Genomic DNA, 18,973 nt, shown 5'->3' on the forward strand with positions numbered 1-18,973 from the left:
GGTTCATGAAGGGAAAGTCCTGTTTTAGTAATTCAATCTTCTACAACAATACTAGTGGATGAAGGGAAGGTGGTGCATAAAGTTTTTCTGAACTTTAGTAAGGCCTTTGATACCATCCCTCACACTGTCCTTCAGGAGAATTCTCCAACTCTGAGATGAACAGTTTCATAATATGATGAATGATGAACTGGTTGAACAGTGGAGCTGACAATGTGGCAGCCTGTTATCTGGCTGATGGCCAGTCACCTGTGGTGTTCCCCAGGGCCCAAGTCTAGGGCCAGTCCTGTTCAACATTTTAATCAATGACCTGGATGCAGAAGTTGAATGCAGCCTCAGCAAGTTCGCTGATGACACTAGACTGGGAGGGGCTGTTGACTCTCTGGAAGGCTGAGAGGCCTTGCAGAGAGATCTAGAAAGGTTGGAGGACTGGGCAATTGGCAACGGCATGAAGTTCAACAAAGGAAAATGCTGGGTTCTGCACCTGGGACAGAGTAATGTTGGACGCAGGTACAGGCTGGAAGAAGAGTGGCTAGAGAGCAACTCAGCAGAAAGGGATTTGGGAGTGCTGGTTGACAGTAGGCTTAACGTGAGGCATCACTGCACCCTGGCAGCCAAGAGAACAAACTGCATTTTGGGGTGCCTTAACCACAGCATAGCCCGCCAGTCAAAAGAGATGATTCGTATGCTGTGTTTAGCATTGGTGTGGACTCAACTTGAATATTTTGTGCAGTTCTGGTCTCTACAATATAAAAAGGATAGTAAGATAGTTGAATGAGAAGGGCAACAAAACTGGTAAAGGGGCTGGAAGGCAAGTCCTATGAGGAGAGGCTGAGGACACTTGATTTGTCTAGTCTGGAGAAAAGAAGGCTAACAGGCCACCTCATTGCTCTCTACAGCTTCCTGAGCAAGGGAAGCACAGAGGGAGGTGCTGGTCTCTTCTTCCTGTTAACCAACATTAGGACACAAGGGAACTGAAGCTGTCAGGCAGTTGGAACTCAATTATATTTCTAGGTCCCTTCCAGCTCCTCCCCTCCCCTCCCCTCCCCTCCCCTCCCCCTCCCCTCCCCTCTCCCCTCCCCTCCCCTCCCCTCCCCCCCCCCTCTCCCCTCCCTCTCCCCTCTCCCTCTCCTCTCCTCTCCTCTCCTTCCTCTCCTCTCCTCTCCTCTCCTCTCCTCTCCTCTCCTCTCCTCCTCTCTCCTCCCTCCTCTCCTCTCCTCTCTTCCTCCTCTCCTCTCCTCTCTCCTCCTCCTCTTCCCCCTCCCTTCCCCTCCCTCCTCTCCTCTCCTCTCCTCTCCTCCCTCTCCCTCTCCTCTCCCCTCCTCTTCCCTCCTCTCCTCTCCTCTCCTCTCCTCTCCTCTCCTTCCTCTCCTCTCCTCTCCTCTCCTCTCTCTCTCCTCTCCTCTCCTCTCTCTCCTCTCCTCTCCTCTCTCTCCTCTCCTCTCCTCTCCTTCTTGCAAGATAGCTTTCTCAGCATCCCAGGGCCAATGAAAATGGCCCTGGGATTCAAAGACCAGTATTTCTCTGAATAGTAGCACCACTTCCGGAAATATTCTATCTGTACTGACAATGAAGTTTTAATCCTACTGCTTTTCAAGATGTGTCTTGATTAATTTACAAAGTGTGGGAATGTTCATACATACATGTACTTTCAAAGTATTTTTAGATAGTGTATATGGGAGGATCCATATGGTGTTGCAATACCAATGTAGAATTTTCTTAATTTATGTGTTAAAATCACATTTAACCACAAAGAAACAGAGGATCTGTGTAAAAGATACCAGCTTATGAAACTAGGAAACTGCAGTCGTGTTGCTTTAGCGTATTCACATGAGGCTTTTTTTGGTCTTCTTACATTATGTTTTAAAACTTAATACTTCAGCCAAGATTTTACCTGTTTTAATGAAATTACATTGTGTTCTACATGATCATAGCCATTGTATACTAAAAAGGCAATAAATTCCATGCCTAGAGAATTTATAAAGCTTAGATAGTGTTCATTAGAGAAAGTACAAGTTAAGGTACCTTCAATACTTAAAGCTTGGGAGCTGTTAGATGGCATAATTATGAAGATAAAAGAGTTCAGACACATAGGTAAAGCAGATAAATAAACTGTATATTGCTGTGAAAGAATTTGTTCAGTCAATTCACAAAGATATCTCCACTGTAAGATCACTTGTAGTTAAAACTAGTCAGGTCCCTACAAACATATTCATACCATTTCTTTGTACGCAGTATTAGTTCAACTACTGAAAAATGTTTGTGAAAGACTACTAGAACTATAGCTATTGTGAGAAAAGATTTAAAGTAGAGAAGAGTAGAAAAGGCACAAAGGCAAAAGTGGCAGAAAATACAAAAACATACAAAAGACTTAAAGATGTATTGAAAAAAAACAGATTACAATTTTTTTATTTTATTATTATTTTTTTACATATTTACATTTCTCAGTTTGCATAAAGATTTGGGATCTGACTAGCTGTAAATTACTTTAGGCTATCATGAACAAAGCACCTTTGCATCTATTGGACAGTTTGAATCACAGTAACACTCATTCCAGTGATGTAGGAATTGTGACTACAAAAAATGATGTCTTATAGCTTCCAATAAGACTAATCTCAATCACTTATGCAAGAAGTATTTCAAATTGGAGTCTGAAGTTAAGCTGAAGGGAGGTGACCTATTGCAAGGAAAGAAAGGTCAGTAAGGATCTTTTTTGCTGTATACAATAATTTTTTACAGTATTTAGAGATATTAATTAAATATAGAAATATATAACTACTAGTGACCTCAGAGGTAGAAAGAACTGGGTATATGTAACTGGTCTCAGACATATAACAAGTGTTTTTGTCACAGTATATCCAGAGTTTCAGCACTACTGGAATATGGATTAAAATTTGATTGGTGGTGGGAAGAAGATTTGGATTTTAGGAAAGCTTCCCAAAATTTTGGGAAGCTCTGAACAACTGAACAGATATCTGTTTATTTCCAAACTAGTGAACAAAGACACTGTATTCCCCTGAGATACTCACAAGGTAGGGAGGTAAACTGTCCTGTCCCAGTGTTCTGCTTGCTTCGGTCATTTTGGAAGCTGACACCAAACTCGTCTCCACTATCCCTCTCAAATCCCAGAATCCACTTGATCAGGTCTCAGCTCCCAACTTCCATTACTCTGTTTTTAATGTCTCAGGGAAGTGATCCTTGTTTTCATTACTCAAAGTAAATTAACCGTGTGCCTTAATCTCTCCAATATACATTCTTAAGGAAGCAAAGAAGCACAGGCTGCCATCACCTGAGAAGCAACTTTCAATTGTAAATAGAGTCAGTAACAATCTATTTATTTATTTATTTATTTATTTATTTAATGCCTCTTAATCCAAAAGAAAAAGAACCAGAAGTGGATTTCTGTTCATGCCTTGAATGAACTTAGATGCAGATGAGACAGAGAAAAAAAAAGGCAGCATGTCAGCCTTCCTTTTTGGGGGAGGAGGAACAATAGGATCCATATCCCACAGAATCTTGCAATAGACAGAGGTCTCTAGGCCACAGAGCATCAGGTTGAAACAGGCTAGAAGCAGTGAAAATATCAGACCAAAACAGGCTTGTTGGGTGGGTAGGATAGTAAGGCCGTTGGAGAGAAAAGAAGCAAATAGTTGAGAAGAGGCTGGAGGAGACAGAATCACATACTTCTTTTCAAATAGATTTCAGTATAGCACCAAAAGAGAGAAAGACCTTGGGTTGCAGGGAGATGCAGAAGGGAACAATAAAGCTAGTTTTATGAGAAACAGGGGTGTTAGGAAGAGAAGGTGGGTGGAGAGTTGCAGAAATATATCCATTTCCCTCCCTCCCATTTGCTTTAAGGGTGTTTTTCTCAGAGCTTTTCCTTGCTTTTCTCCTCCCCACAGCAATCAGCCAAGCTGGGAAGAAGAGATTGTCTCTGAACTCAGTAGTGTGCCATGAGCACAGAAGACTGATAGTAAACAAGTAAACAGAGTTGACAACTGCGGTAACTACAGAGGCAAAGCCAGCTCAGTGACAAAAAATGAAGACTGTTCCAGAGGTAAGGAAGGTTTGTCTTATTTTCTTTCCCTGTCACAGCAGCTCTTCTTATTCTTACTGCCCTAGGGTACTGGAGTAATTGAGATTTGAGACTTTGTATCCAGAAGGGTCTTGCCCAGGTCTCAGAATTACTGATGTGGTGGGGTATGGTGTGAGGATTTAGGGATTCTTGCTCTTCCTGTTAGTCATCCTAACAGCCATTCCAAGGCTCTATTCAGACCTGTCTGAAGCCCTGGCAATAAATATTAATAAGCTGATTATTTGCTTCTTTTGTTGTATCCTCATTTTTCAACAAACAAATTATTTTCAGAAAGCACTTATGCAGAAATGTTGTTTTTTTGTTTTTTTTTTTTTTCTCTCAAAAAAAATTGTGGGTAAATGTGGCATAGCTTTCTGAACACGAAAATGGCTAATTGCTCCCCATGCAGCATGGTGTCCTTTTTCTGGTTTTACATCTCACAGAAATGATTAGTAGAGTGTTAATTGGATATTTATAGAAAAATTATTAATCGAATGGTTAGCTGAGGGTTGCTAAAAGGTACAAAACATTCATATATAGTAGCGATAGTAATATTTTCAATGTAACTAGATTATATTGAAAAGAAACATATTTTGTTATGTTGAAAACTGTTCAGTGTTGCAAGAGCTACGTTTTTATTGCCAATGGTCATTCACTTTATCTCATCTGCATTTTTCTAGCTAAAGAATTTGCAGAAATGTTTGGTTTGTATATCCATTCTTGTATTACTGTGTGATGGAGATCAGCCAACAATCACAATTTCAAATAGTTATTGGCCTTTGTTATGTTTCTGACTTTTAGTAGTTCAGAATATAATTCAACACACTTTCTGTTTAGTTTCTCATGTTAGGAGGTAGGATACTTTGAACACAGTCTAAAACATTATTTCTCAAATGCCATTCAGTGTGCTCAACTTATGTGTTTAAATGATTTGCTGACAAAAGATAAATTTAAGAAAATGCTAAATTAGTTTTAAGGCATTAGTTTGAAAACATCATCCACTTAACTAATGTGATATAGACAATTTGGGCAACAATTGAAGTCAGTAATTCTTGAATAGTCTACTGGCTGATAAACAGTACCCTTAAATCATCTGGTAAACATTTATGAAAAATAGCTCCAATTCTCCCTACTTTCGGTCCCTTTATTTTAATGAATTTAATTTTCCTCAAAGTTACACTTATCTTTTTCTGCAGCAGTACTAAACACCGGGGAAATAAGAGATGGGGGAGAATTGGGCAGAGGAACATCAACCTCTGCAGAATTCAGAGATGTCTTGCAAAGAGAAAGAAGGAGATGCTGAAGAAAAATCAATTTTTTTGGCTGATTTAATTGCATCAAACTGTTTTTTCTTTAAAGTTACCCAGTACCTGTCAGGATTCTGCTAGCATGCTCTCATTCAAAAGGGATAATTTGTGTAGTACATATCTTCAAAGTTGTTCGTTTCATAACCAAGGACAATTAGAAGTCTGCTTATAGTGATTTTACAGGCATTTGTTCTCACTTAGCTACAGTGAAGCCATTTAAATTTAAGCACTTGTACGTTTGTCAAAGAAAAATGTGAAAGAACCGAAACCGTAGTGGAAATTTATCTTCAACTTCATGCATATACTAATCATACTTCTCACTCCCTCAAATGAGGTCCATATGTAAGAGCTCTGTCAGAGATTAAAGGCTCTTTATCCTCTTGCACAGGCTTCTTCAGGCCATTCACTTGTCTCTTTATATGGGGCTTGCTGGGTGATGCAACCAAACCTCAAATATATCACATAAAATGCTTCTACTTCCTGCGAGCTTTGTAACGTTCCTGTGTCCTGTGCCCTGGGAGTTTGTATAGCCCATTTCCAGTTCCACCTAGTTAAATCCACACTTTCTTGCCAAGGATCACTGAATTAGGATGGACTTTATATTTCACTTTTAAGTTTCACAATGTCAAACCCAGCCCCAGTAACAGAGGCCAGATTAGAGAGACATTCCTTAGGGAAGGTGAGGTGCTTAAAGAAATTTTTTTATCCTTATGGCTTACATAACGTAGACCTTAAAATCCAGTTTCTAATAGAGAAGTATAATCATAGAATCATATGATTCTGCAATTCTATGATAACACAGACCTTAGACTCCAGTTTTTAATCTAGAGGTACACAACCAATTTCAGTTTCCCTTGGCAATGTTCAAGTCACATTTGGATAATGCCCTCAATAATATGCTTTAAATTTTGGTTAGCCTTGAAGTGGTCAAGCAGTTGGACTCAATTATCTTTCTAGGTTCCTTCCAAATCTCCTCTCCTCTCCTCTCCTCTCTTCGAGTCTCCTCTCCTCTCCTCCCCTCTCCTCTCCTCTCCTCTCCTCTCCTCTCCTCTCTCTTCTTTTTTTTTTTTTTTTTTTTTTTTTTTTTTTGTGCTTTGCAGTATTCTGCTATTCTCTTCCTGGTATATGTGCAGTTCTCTAGTTGTTTCACACTGGAGTCTTGGGGGGGACAGTTGAGTTTTCTTTTTTCTTACAGGTTTTAAAGAAAGGTGGTTATTTGTGACATTTTCTGTTTCAAAAGGAACGTAATTTATAGGACTGATGTAGATCTACTGTTAACAAATACTTTGATCTTGAGTATTGATTTCTCAGATTCATTAGTATCTGCATGTTATCAGAGGGTATCTGTTTCTCTCTTTTGAGTACTAAATAGCATAATTAGCACTCAAAAGAGAGAAATAGTTATCCTCTAATAATGTGAGACTAAAGAACTACAAAATGCTAATCATTTTGTTACAGGTATAGGACAGATTTTCAGTGTTAAAGACAAGAAGTATTCCAGAATTCTAGAAAATTCTAGAGCATAGTGAATATAAATAGTTCACTCTTTCCTAAATGGTGAGTGACAAGTGCTTGGATTTTCTTTTTCCTTTCAGCAAAGCAAATTTTCTTTTGCTCACTTCCCTCACTTCGTCTGTACTTGGAGAGTAAAAGCTAAAGTGTTTTACTACAGGGGCATTTGAAAGGAATTTAGATTTCCTTTTTTTTTTATTTCCTACACTATACTTTACCAGTATGTTCATGTTTTGTATTTTGCACCTTTTAATGCCAGGATTCACTTGTATGCACTTGCTCTCTGCTTAGTTATCCTGTATCCTGTCTTAAGAAGTCATCAGAAAAGGATTATAAAGGGATAAAAGTAGTTAGGCGTTTAACCCTTGTTACAGCTGTCAAATAAGCTGCTTTTGAGAAGTCAATGTTACTGACTGAATAAATGGACATTTGAAATATATCAAATAATAGGGTCTGTTTTGTTGTTTTGTTGTTGTTATTTTGTTTGTTTGTTTTCTGTTTCTTTCTGTATTTTCTATTCTGTTAATGTTTTTGTGCAGAAATCACCACCACAGTGTCCAAACATACTCCAGAAATATATTTCTGGAGGTGATTTACTAAGATGGTTAACAGCAGGCTGTTCATTTCCTTAGCCTTTCCTCAGGGGAAGGGGCCTATGCTGTGAAGTATATGCCTACTTCTTGTAGGGTTTTGTTATTTTTGTAAAGATACATGTTTTCTGATTTTTGTTTGTTTGTTTGTTTTTGCATAATAAGCATTGTGACGAATGCATTTTAATGTAATCTTTAGCTGCTCCATGTAAGTGAGCAGAAAGGGCAAACAAGGAAAAATTCTGTAAGCTGGGAGCCATGATGAGACAAGCAAGAAGTACTGGCCTTACCAGCAAAGGGTGCAAACCCACAGTATGGGAATGAAGGGAGTAAGGCAGGCTTGGTGCCAGTAGCCAGGGTCAACCAAGAGTCTAGATTGCAAGGTAAGTCCATTGTGAGGAGGCAGGTCCAAGGTCAAACCTGCACAATCAAGTCTGTAGGTCAGGGTTCAGATCAATGGGGTACATGGCCAGCCATAGGTGGGGCTATAATGCTGCTGAAGCATAGCTGAGATGAAGATCATACATGAAAGCTGGAAAAAGCAGCTCCAACCGAAGGCACTCAGTGGCATTCAGTGGGCACCTCCACCGAGGTTTCTTCTAGCTTTCTCTGTCAAGATTTCTCAAACAACTTTATTTTATTGGAGAGGCAGGCTTGAGCACAGGGAGCTAAGTTGGAACTGTGGTGGGGGAAGTGCAAGCCAGGTCCTAACAACGACATGTAAGAATTTCAGACTAGGACGTCCTTCAGCTTTCAAGACTATTAGGTTTACTCCTTATTTGCTATACTATTTCCTCACTATTCTCTTAGTCTCAGGTTTTCCTTTATCTTCTGCTTTTTTTTTTTTTCCCCTTCTGCCTTCTTTTTCACCCTGTATATTCTTTTCAATCATTCTACTTTTCATTTTTTCAGTTCTTTTTCTTTTTTTTTAGACTACCAGCATCCATTCCCATGTCTGTTCCCTTGTGGTAAGCTGTAACCTACTGTTCTTGTCCATGTTCATGCACACCAAAGTAGGTAGAAGCAGTGAACACACACAACAAAGGTAACTTTATGTAACTTTACCCAGGTGGAATTTAGAAGTGTAGCCTGACTTAGTCAGGTGGCTTCCTTTGCAGTCAGTGGAGAAAAAGACCGGTATCTTTGGAGAATGCTTCAGTTTATCTTAAGACATGTTTGAAATAGAAGCAGTACTCATAACATGCCTAACCTTCTCCACTGACTAAATTGCAAATACAACCAAATTTAAGTGAGATGTAAACAGTCTGTATAAAAGATCTTCCCTGTGACTCACAGCATACTGCACTTTTTAGAATGGGACAAATCTCTCTCATTTGAACTTGACTACAGGGCTTAGGGTTCAGAAGCTCTTTCTTGAGAAGAGATTAGTGCTCATGTTGAAATTAGTGCTCAAGTTGGCAAACAGATTAAAGAACCACTAGTCGTAGTGTGTTGGGTTTATGTGGCAAGGTTTTGGTAGCAGGGAGGCTGCAGAGGTGGCCTCTGTGAGAAGAGTCCAGAAGTTGCCCCATTTAGAGAAGGGCCAGTTTTAGCCAGCTCCAAAAGGGACCCACCACTGGCCAGAGCCAAGCTAATAAGCAACCTTATTTGCACCTCTGTGAGAGCAGTTTTAAGAAAGTGAAAAACCCGCTGCACAACAGCAGCTGGGAGAGTGAGGAGAGAGAAACACCCCTATAGACACCAAGGTCAGTGAAGAAGGAGGGAGAGCAGATGCTCCAGGCACCAGAGCAATAGCTCCCTGTGGCCTGTGGAGAAGATCATGATAGAGCTGGATGTTCCCATGCAGCCCATGGCTTAGTGCAACAGAGCACATCTCCATGCTGCAGCCCGTGGAGGAGCCCACGGTGAAGCACATGGATCTGACCTGAAGGAGAGCCTAAGGAGAACCCCTGCCAGAGCAGAGTCTGAGCCAGAGCTGCAGCCTGTTGAGAGGAGCCCACACATGAGCAGATGGTCTGGCAGGAGCTGCTGACTGTGGGGGACCCATGTTGGAGCAGTTTGCTCCTGAAGGATGGACCCCATGGTACAGACCCATATTGGAGCAGTTCTTGAAGAGCTGCTGCTTGTAGGAAGCCCACGCAGGATCAGTTCAGGAAGGACAGAATCCTGTGGGAGGGACTCCATGCTGGAGCAGGGGCAGAGATTGAATGTGAAGGAGCAGTGGGGACAAAGCATTATGGACTGACTGCAGCCCCCATTATGCATTCCCCTGCACTGTTTGGGGAGAGGACGTAGAAGAGGGTGGATGGGGGGAAGGTGTTTTCAGCTTGCTTTTAGTTTCTCACTGTTCCAGTCTGTTAGTAATAGGCAATACATTATATCAATCTCTCTATGCTGAGTTTGTTTTGCCTGTGATGACAACTGTTGAGCAATCTCCCTGTCCTCATCTCAACCCTTGAGCCCTTTTCATCATATTTTCTCTCCCTTCCATTTTGAGGAGGGGGAGTGAGAGAGGTTGGGATGGAGTTCAGCCGCCCGACTGGGTAAAACCACCACACCTAGCCATCCTGTTGTTAGCTTTACGGGCTTAAAAAGGCTTTGTCACTTTCAGGAAGCATATGCAAGATGATTCCATAAAACAAAAGAAACTATGGGAGGGTAGGCTGCCTCATGGCAAGCCGGTGTTTAGATGTGTATTTAATAACACTGTGGAAAAGCTGTAGCTGGAAAAGAAAGGGATATGAAAGAGGTGAGAATGCCCCTGGGAACTAACTCATTAGATGACTGGGACCACTGTTAGTATTCTGTCACTAGTCCCATGAGTGATTTTCTAGTAGATAAGGGAGAAGACAGAGTATATGACCAGTGCTAACTTTAACACAAATGTTTCTTTCTTCATTTTTTTCTGTTTGTCTCATTTTTCTCTCCTCAGACCTGTGACCAGGAGCTGAGAACAGGTGTAAAGAAGGAACGATGTCTTCAAGGGAAAAGCCTACTTCTGTGTGCACTTCTTCTCAGTACTCTCCTTGGTTTTACATTACTTATCACCTACATCATGATGACTTGTGGTCTAGGTATAATATGGGATATCCTTTTCCCTGCTTCCTCATACAATCTATTTGTAAGTCCCCTTCCTCTCCTATCTGCCTCCAATGCTTATTAGGCTTAGCATGTGTTTAAGAATCAGACTTTCAGAATCTTGAAGAAACATAAAAAGACACTGGTTGTGAAAAAGGTACATTCTTCTGCCTCCTCCTTGTGTCATAGCAGGGATATATCCCCACACTCCTCCTCCTCCTCTGCCTGCCATTTAATATGCCTGGATTCAGCTTTGTGGGACAGCAGCATTATATTGTCAAGATGTTCTTGAGTCTCCTTGTCCTGGTCTCCAGGTTCTATGACCCTGTAGTAACTTTCAGGAAACTGGTGCAGAATTTGAGATTTTTAGCTCCTCATCCACTTCTCCATCCCTGACTTAAGAAGTCTAGTCTGGGCTCCCCAGTAAAACAAGGATGCAGAACTACTGCAGCAAGTTCAGAGAAGGGCTACAAAGATGCTTAGAGGACGGAAACACCTGTTGTACAAGGATACACTGAAAGAAGGGGGCCAATTTAGCCTGGAAAAGAGAAGACTGAGGGGAGACCTCATTAATGTATATAAATATCTGAGGGGAGGTTGTCAAGAGGATGGAGCCAGCCTCTTTTCAGTTGTGCCCAGTGGCAGTATGATAGGGAACAGGCACAAACCTGTTCCAGCCCCTGTTTTATGTTGGAAACCATTCATTATAGAGACCAAGGAAAGATATTGGTTAGTTTAGATCTTGCTTATTTTCACTCTGCATATCTCCTCCCATGAGAACTGCTGAAACCACAGAATGGAAAGTCTTACTTTGATTTACAAATGGCTTATTTAAAAATTGAGCTGATCTGATGTTGATACAAGATACTCTGACCCAAAAAGAGAACACATACCCAGGGGTTCACAGCACCTTAGATAAGGGAAGGGGGGGGTGGGGAGGTGGGTGTTGATCCCCCTTTATCTAAGGAGGGATACAAGAAACACTAGAAAGTTTTTGTTCTGTTTTAAGAAATGTCATTTCTGGGAAATGTTTGTTTCCTATGCTTGAACATCTCCCTCTGTGTATTAAACTTATCTCCTTACTTTTTCTGTGCTATGTCCTTTTTTTGCTCCATTTGTTGACATCATCAGTAGCTTCTTATGATTTGGCCAAATCACTGTGTGCCGTTTCAGAGAAGGCACATTGAAAAGGCAGAATAATCCAACCTGTTACCACCTACATAGAATGGAGGGCACCACCTCTGGACTGACTACCTGTCTTTTATTTAAAGAATCTCCCTTACAAAGTGCAATGGCAGTCTTGCTGTGAAGTTAAAGACAGAACATGTGTTGTTCCATCTTCAGCAAAAACTTACAAGGAATTCAACAGTCTGTATGCAAAAGAGTTTGTACCAAAAATCAATCTGGGGGGAGGGGAAAGGCATGTCCCACAGATAACTCCTCCTTTTTTTTGTGTGTGTGTGGAGTTGTTCTCACTGCCACTGCTCAGTTCTCTCTTGTTTACTTCTGTCCAGGATCATGTGATGCTGAGCGGAGGCTTGCACTGTTGTCCAGACTCCTGAATTCTAGGAATGACACTGTAGACCCCTGTCAGGATTTCTACAAGTATGCTTGCGGCAACTGGGAAGGCAATCACTCAAGCAGAACCACAGAAGAGTCACGAAACGTCTTTGATATATTGTTGGAAGAAAACCAGCTTGTCCTGAAAAGGCTTTTAGGTAGAGAGAGATGGTTGTTATGTTACTTTCAGCATCTTCCTGAGTCAGAGCTGAGAATACTTATAACTGAGAGCACAATCATTCCTATCAGGGACTGAGTCCAGTCTCTTCATTTTCTGTTATTACAGGTACAGATATATTCTTGAGAGGTCATATTTAAATAGTTGCATTTCAAACATTTCAGTTCTCCTTGCCAAGTGTAAGAGATGGAAGTCACACTTCAAAATTCAGGAAGCTAAACCATTTTCCTACTGCCTTGTAAAAGTAGACCCCTTTTGCTGTGCATGTCTGAATGTGCACTCTGACCTTGTCCTGACTCCATGTGGGACCGAAACCTAGGTATGATCAACCTTTCTGTTGTGCTCCAGTCTCCATGCAAAAAAACCCCACATATTTGGTCTCAGGAAGAGTCATAGCAAACACTAGAAAATCTCTTGCTTTGGGTTACTTGGCAAAGTGTAGATATATTTACTAAACTGCTCTGAAAGTGCAAGGTGATATTTTCTTACAACCTTCCTCTGCTCTAATACTGCCCATCTGTCTTTATTATCACCTTTATCACTCTTGTAGTTTTTCATATACTTTTTTTTTTTTTTTCTCAGAGGCCCCACAGTTTGAGATAAGAGGCTCAGCTAAAGAGAAAGCAATCCAGTTCTATCGTTCCTGCATGGATACCCAAAAGATAGAATCCCAAGGAAATCAACCATTGAAGGACCTCCTAAATCAGGTGAATGTTTCTGCTACATCTTCTACATGCAGAAGATAATTCCTGTAGGAAAAAAAGGAAAGAGTGAAGTTTAGGCCATATGTTCCTGCATGGTTGAATTTTGCTAGCATCTGGTTTTGAAATAAGCTCGTGGTTCACAGCCCGACTTCTAAATGATAAATCTCGATTTGAATGCTGTTTAAAGATTTGGCTTTCTGACATCAGGTACATAAATCTGCCCTCATGACCTTACATTTTACAACTGTTCAACAACCAAGACTGCAAAGGGGGATCACTTAATCTCAGAAGCTCCGTTCAATACAATTTGACTTACAGATCAGGAAACATCTTGCAAAATGGGTGAAATGCTTGTGTCTAAGATCTGACAGCCATATACTACTCCAGGCTTCAGGAAAACTTGCCTGAAGAGGAAAATGCTTCTATTGCTGTTCTGGGAGGTTCCTCCCAGTGCCAGGGAGAATTCCTGTTAGCAGATTGCAGTTATGCCCTGTCTCCAAGGCAGATGTGGAAACTTTCAGCAGAAGGAACAGTGACTGCAAGGCCACCTGAGTATCTGCTTGTCAGGGAGGAGGGACCCTAAATTCCTGATCTCTGTTTGTTCACCTGGATAACTTTAGAAAAATATGTCCTCTTCCCTCTCTCCCTCACTGCCTTTTTTTTTTTTTTTCCCTGTGTACCCTGTTCTGTTGATAATTATCATTTGTTTTCGCTATCACAGAATCACAGAATGGTTGAGGTTGGAAGAGACCTCTGGAGGTCATTTGATCCAACTCCCCTGCTCAAGCAGGGCCACCTACAGCCAGCACCTAGGACCTTCTCCAGATGACTTTTGAATATCTCCAAGGAGGGAGACCCCACAATGTCTCTGGGTAACATGTGCCAGTGCTCAGTCACCCACACAGTAAAAACAATGTTTTCTGATGTTCAGAATCTCTTCTGTTTTACTGTGTGCCCATTACCTCTTATCCTGTCACTGGGCACCACTGAAAAGAGCCTGACTATACTCTTTCCATCTTCAGACATTTATATACATTGATAAGATTCCCTTTGAGCCTTTATCTCTTCAGGCTAAGCAGTACCAGCTCTCTCAGACTTTCCTTATGTGAGATGCTCCAGCCCCTTAGCCATCCCTGTGGCCCTTCATTGGACTCTCCCCGGTAGCTCCATGTCTCTCTTGTATTGCTGAGCCCACTAGCCCAGTACCTGGACACAATACTTCAGGTGTGGCCTCACCAGTGCTGAGTACAGGGGAAGGAACACCTCCCTCAACCTAGTGATACTTTGCCTAATGCAGCCCAGGATACCATTAACCTTCTTTGTGGTAAGAGCACATTTCTGGGTCATGTTCTACTTGGTGTCCACCAGGACCCCCTACAGCTTTCCAGCAGGGTGTCCCCTGGCATGTACTGCTGCCTGCAGTTGTTCCTCCACAAGTGCAGGACTTTGCACTTCCTCTTGTCGAACTTTATAAGGTTCCTGTCAGCCCATTTCACCAGCCTGTCCAGGTCTCTGTGGATGGCAGCATGATGCTTTGGTGAATCAACCCCTCCTCGCAGTGTTATGTCATCTGCATACTTGCTGAGGACACACTGGGCCCATCAGCCAGATCATTAATGAAGATGTTGAACAGGGCTGGACACAGAAGGGACCATTGGAGTACACTGCTAGTTGATGGCCTCCAACTAGACTTTGCACCACTGATCACCACCCTCTGGACCTGGCTGTTCAGCCAGTTTTCAATCCATTTCACTCATCTGCCCATACAGCTCATATAGCTTGTCAATGAGGATTATTTTGGAGACAGTGTCAAAAGCCTTATCGAAGTGCAGGAAGATAATACCCAATGACTCCCCCCTCATCCACCATCCAGCAGGGCAGTCATTTCATTGCAGAAGCTTATATTGTTGATCAAGCATGACTTCCCCTTGGTGAAGCCATGTTGACTACTCCAGATGATCTTCTTCTCCTTCATGTGCCTGGAAATGATTTCCAGGTTTAGCCATTCCATCACCTTCCCAGGGACTGAGATGAGGTTGACCAACCTGCAGTTCCCTGGGTCCTCCTTTATGCTCTTCTTGCAGAGAGGAGTGATGTTTGCTTTCCAGGTACTTCTCCCAGTCTCTATGATCAATTAAAGGTTATTGAGAGTGGTCTCACGGTAATAACTGCCAGCTCCTGCAGCATTTGTGGGTGCATCCTATCAAGGGTCATGGACTCCGTATGTCCAGTTTGCCAAAATATTTCCTGACCTGATGGTCTTCCACCAAGGGTACATCTTCCTTGCTCCAGCCTTTCCTCTTTGTCTCTGTGACCTGGGTTTCTAGTCTTGCTAGTAAAAACTCTGGCAAAGAAGGCATTCAGAATCTCAGCCGTCTTAATTTCCTGTGTAACCAGGTTCCGCATCTCATTTAGCAACAGACTCACATCTTTCCCAGTCCTTGTTTTTTCACTGTTACGCTTACAGAAGCCCTTCTTGTTGTCTTCAATATCCTTGGTGAAATTCAATTCCATTAGGGCTTTAGCTTTCCTAACTTCATCCCTGCATATTTGGACAGTGTATTCCTCCCAGGACACCTGTCTTTGCTTCCACCCTTTGTAGGCTTCCTTTTTGTGTTTGAGGTTGGCCAGGAGCTCCTTGTTCATCCACTCAGGCACCCTGGCGTTTTTGCCTTACCTCCTATTCATTGGGATGGACCATTTTTGAACTAGGAAGAGGGGATCCTTGAATATTAACCAGCTTTCTTTTTTTCTTTCTCTTTCCCCTCCAGTGTCATCTTGCAATTCATTGCTTTCCTTAAGTGAAAGTGACAGGTAGTTTTAAAGCAGGGTATGTAGAAATATTCAGGAGTTTCCTTGTTGCTATTTGCTCTATTGTCTCTCTGTTGTCATAATGACTGAGTTCATAGGAGTGAAAAAAGTGTTTGTAAATAAGAATCAAAAAAAGTGTCTTTCTCACCTATGGTCATGCTGTCTATCCCTTCTCTAGGTTGGTGGATGGAACATCACAGGCATAGGGAAAGCAAAAGATTTTAATGAAACTCTTCAGATTCTCATGGGCAGATACAACACCTTTCCCTTTTTCACAGTGCATGTGGGACCTAGTCCTTTTGATCCCAAGACCAATGTAATTCAGGTGAGTGGATTAAAGAAAGAGAATTATCAGGAAGTGCTGTGAATAAAGAGTCAGTAACACAGTTCATGAGATCCAGGCTTGCTCAAGTTCTTCTCTGAAGAAAGTTTTCATAAAATTTTCTGTAAACTTCAAAATTTTATTGCATAAAAGACCCCGTAGTTCTGGAGATGAGGAAGAATAGATTGCTTACTTTCACCTCTTCTGATTGATTGGTGTAAATTTCTTCTTTGTTGTGGAAGTGTCTGGTTCTTCACATGTTCACAGGTGTGGCTAGTAGAGCAGAGTACTCTACTAAAGTACTCTAAGTGTTAAGTGTCTAATATATTAGTATACTATTAATTTTGCATCTCATGTAGAAATATTTAACAGTGTGGTTTATATTTAAATGTCAGTCACCACAGATTTGTAATGAGATTGCAAATAAGCTGCAGAATGTGATAGATCCACAAAAAGTACCTAGCGAACATTTTTGAATCATACAAGCTATTTATTAACATTTCAAATGCTGTGACACAGAGACAAACATGGCCTATTTAACATATTCTTAACACTTCTAGTGTTTCTGGAAATAGCCAGATATTTGTCCTTTACTCCTTTTTGCAGATTGACCATCCTGAGTTTGAGATGCCACCTGAGAGTAAATTCAAAGAGAAAAAATATCTTGAGGTAACATATCAGAGGCTGAAGAAAGGTAAAAATAGCAATTTGGTATAGGGATCTCTTTGAATTTCTTCCTGATTCAGAGTGACCTATTTCCTTGAGGTATGGTTGGTGACCTCTAAAAACGTCACCAGATGGAATTAGTTATAAAATTGTCTACTTTTGTAAAATACTAGTTTCTAAAATGCTACCGATTTTAGATGCCAGTTTTAAAACTTCTAGTGTAGAAAGAGAATGTTACAATTTCGAGATATGGTTGAGATATAAAATCAAGATATGATTTAGTAGCTTAGTGGGTAGTATTGGTGATAGGAGGATGGTTGGACTAGATGACCTTGTAGGTCCTTTCCAATCTTGTGTTTCTATGATTTCTATGATTTCTATGAATTTTATTTTTTATTTACTAGGTAATATGAATCTGGGGCTCCCTCTATCTTGAATGAATATTTCAAAACTTTTTTCTTGTCCAAAATAAAGGCTTTATAACCTATTAACATTGGTGTAGTTGGGGAGTAATTTTAAAATGTTTTAACCTAAGCTAGGGAAATAAGGTCTTTGACTGTGGGAGTCATTGCAGCAAAGATAATTTCATCACAACTATCTAATTTTTCTGAACTGCATAAAAACTGAGCTGATTTCAGTTTCTCAGTCTGACTCTTTCAGAAGAATCCTCAAAAAATAAACCCATCTAGCCATCACAAGTATTCCTGTGATAGCTCATGAACATAGAAGCAAGACTGCCATTTCCTCTCCGTCCAAAATACTGAATTATTGTGCCACTGTCTACTACAGCTCTCTTAACTTCAGAGACAGCAAGCCTGCAGCCCTAAAATGATTCTGGTATTTAAAGTATTTGTTAGCTGGGACAAATTAAAATTATTACCTTTTGAGAATTCACTGTTCTTCACTGAGAAAGGAGCTGTACTTGGCAAAGTGTATTCCACTTGAAGAATTACATGAGGATGTTGTGGTGAAGATGACAGTTTTTGGCACAAGGGCTACATTGTTTTTGAAAGAGTGAATCTTATGTGGTCAGGATGGATGGATGGATGGATGGATGGATGGATGAATGGATGAGGTGACTAACTTTCAGTCATGTTTCTCCCCCTGGTCATATGCTCTGTATTGCAGGTTCTCCGTGTCTATCTCTCATACCTGCAGAAACTGGGGGGGCTACTTGGAGGTCCACAGGATGGTTCCCCTCATTCCTTTTCCCTTACCTTGTCCTTCATCTCTAACCTCCAGCGTGTTGTTACCCCACTGCAGGAAAGACAGCAGAGGGGGATGCTGTTCTTTCGCACTACCATTAAGGAGCTACAGGTATCTATTTGTGCCTTAGAACTTGAGAAACACGATTACATGTGATGTTCACATTCTGAAGATGCAGATCAAAAGAGATGTGAGCTACACTATTTAGATGCCCTTCCCTTGCAAATTACCCTTGGAGACTGTTGAAATTTAAATAACCTATTAACTTACTGCCCCTTATTGATAGCAGTTGGAATTTCCAGGTCCCCAAATCCACTCCCCGCCTCCCCCATGCTGTTCCGATAAAGTATATGTCTATTCTCCTTTTCTAATATAATCAATACCCACACCGTAAAAACAGCTCAACTTGTTGAAAGTATCCATTACCAGTATCAAGGAGACAATCCCAGTTTCCCTAGTATTTCTTGACAATCTATTTAGACTGATAGCTCAGCATGTAAGCTTTGTTTTACTTCTAGGAAAAGGCACCTGCTATTGACTGGTTGTCATGTCTCCAGGCCCTCTTCCATCCTATGCCAATGAACCTCTCTCAGCCAATTGCAGTGCATGACATGGATTACTTAAGAGGCATGTCACAGCTCATTGAACGATGGCACAATAACAGGTAGGAGTTGTACAAATCTATGGTTGAGGTTGTTCATGCCTTAAGAAATATTTATTTCTGATACCATAAGTTAATGAGTTGCAAGCCTGCTGTGTCTCTGTATCCACAGGTCCAGTGCTGAGGATGAGCATATACTCCCAATAGGCTTGCACATGCATACAACATATACGTACACATATAAGGAAATACATTGTCACCCACCCACCCATATAAACATGAACAGCACAGTCGGCCTGATCCTAGTCCTCCTCTGCAGCTGATCAGGATTGGACTACACTAGTGAAATATAGATAAACATATTTATGTACACACATGATATAGATTACTGCAGTAGTTGGCCTT

General features: G+C 41.2%; 1 protein-coding gene across 2 annotated transcripts in view; it reads left to right on the forward strand.

Annotated features, from left to right (window-relative positions):
* Positions 1-3,507: 3,507 nt before the first annotated feature.
* The window catches only part of KEL (Kell metallo-endopeptidase (Kell blood group)), a 28,434-nt gene continuing 12,968 nt past the window's right edge, over positions 3,508-18,973 (forward strand). The window contains exons 1-9 of one of the 2 annotated variants that reach the window (XM_040574145.1): positions 3,508-4,054; positions 7,681-7,864; positions 10,375-10,516; positions 12,035-12,238; positions 12,841-12,965; positions 15,952-16,098; positions 16,702-16,764; positions 17,890-18,078; positions 18,486-18,631. In XM_040574145.1, coding sequence (XP_040430079.1) covers positions 10,498-10,516; positions 12,035-12,238; positions 12,841-12,965; positions 15,952-16,098; positions 16,702-16,764; positions 17,890-18,078; positions 18,486-18,631 — 893 coding nt within the window. In that variant the 5' untranslated portion in view covers positions 3,508-4,054; positions 7,681-7,864; positions 10,375-10,497. The remainder of the gene's footprint in view (positions 4,055-7,680; positions 7,865-10,374; positions 10,517-12,034; positions 12,239-12,840; positions 12,966-15,951; positions 16,099-16,701; positions 16,765-17,889; positions 18,079-18,485; positions 18,632-18,973) is intronic. The other variant, XM_040574133.1, reaches the window with a different exon arrangement.

This window comes from Cygnus olor, chromosome 1 (genome assembly GCF_009769625.2).
Source record: "Cygnus olor isolate bCygOlo1 chromosome 1, bCygOlo1.pri.v2, whole genome shotgun sequence".
NCBI classification, from domain to species: domain Eukaryota; kingdom Metazoa; phylum Chordata; class Aves; order Anseriformes; family Anatidae; genus Cygnus; species Cygnus olor.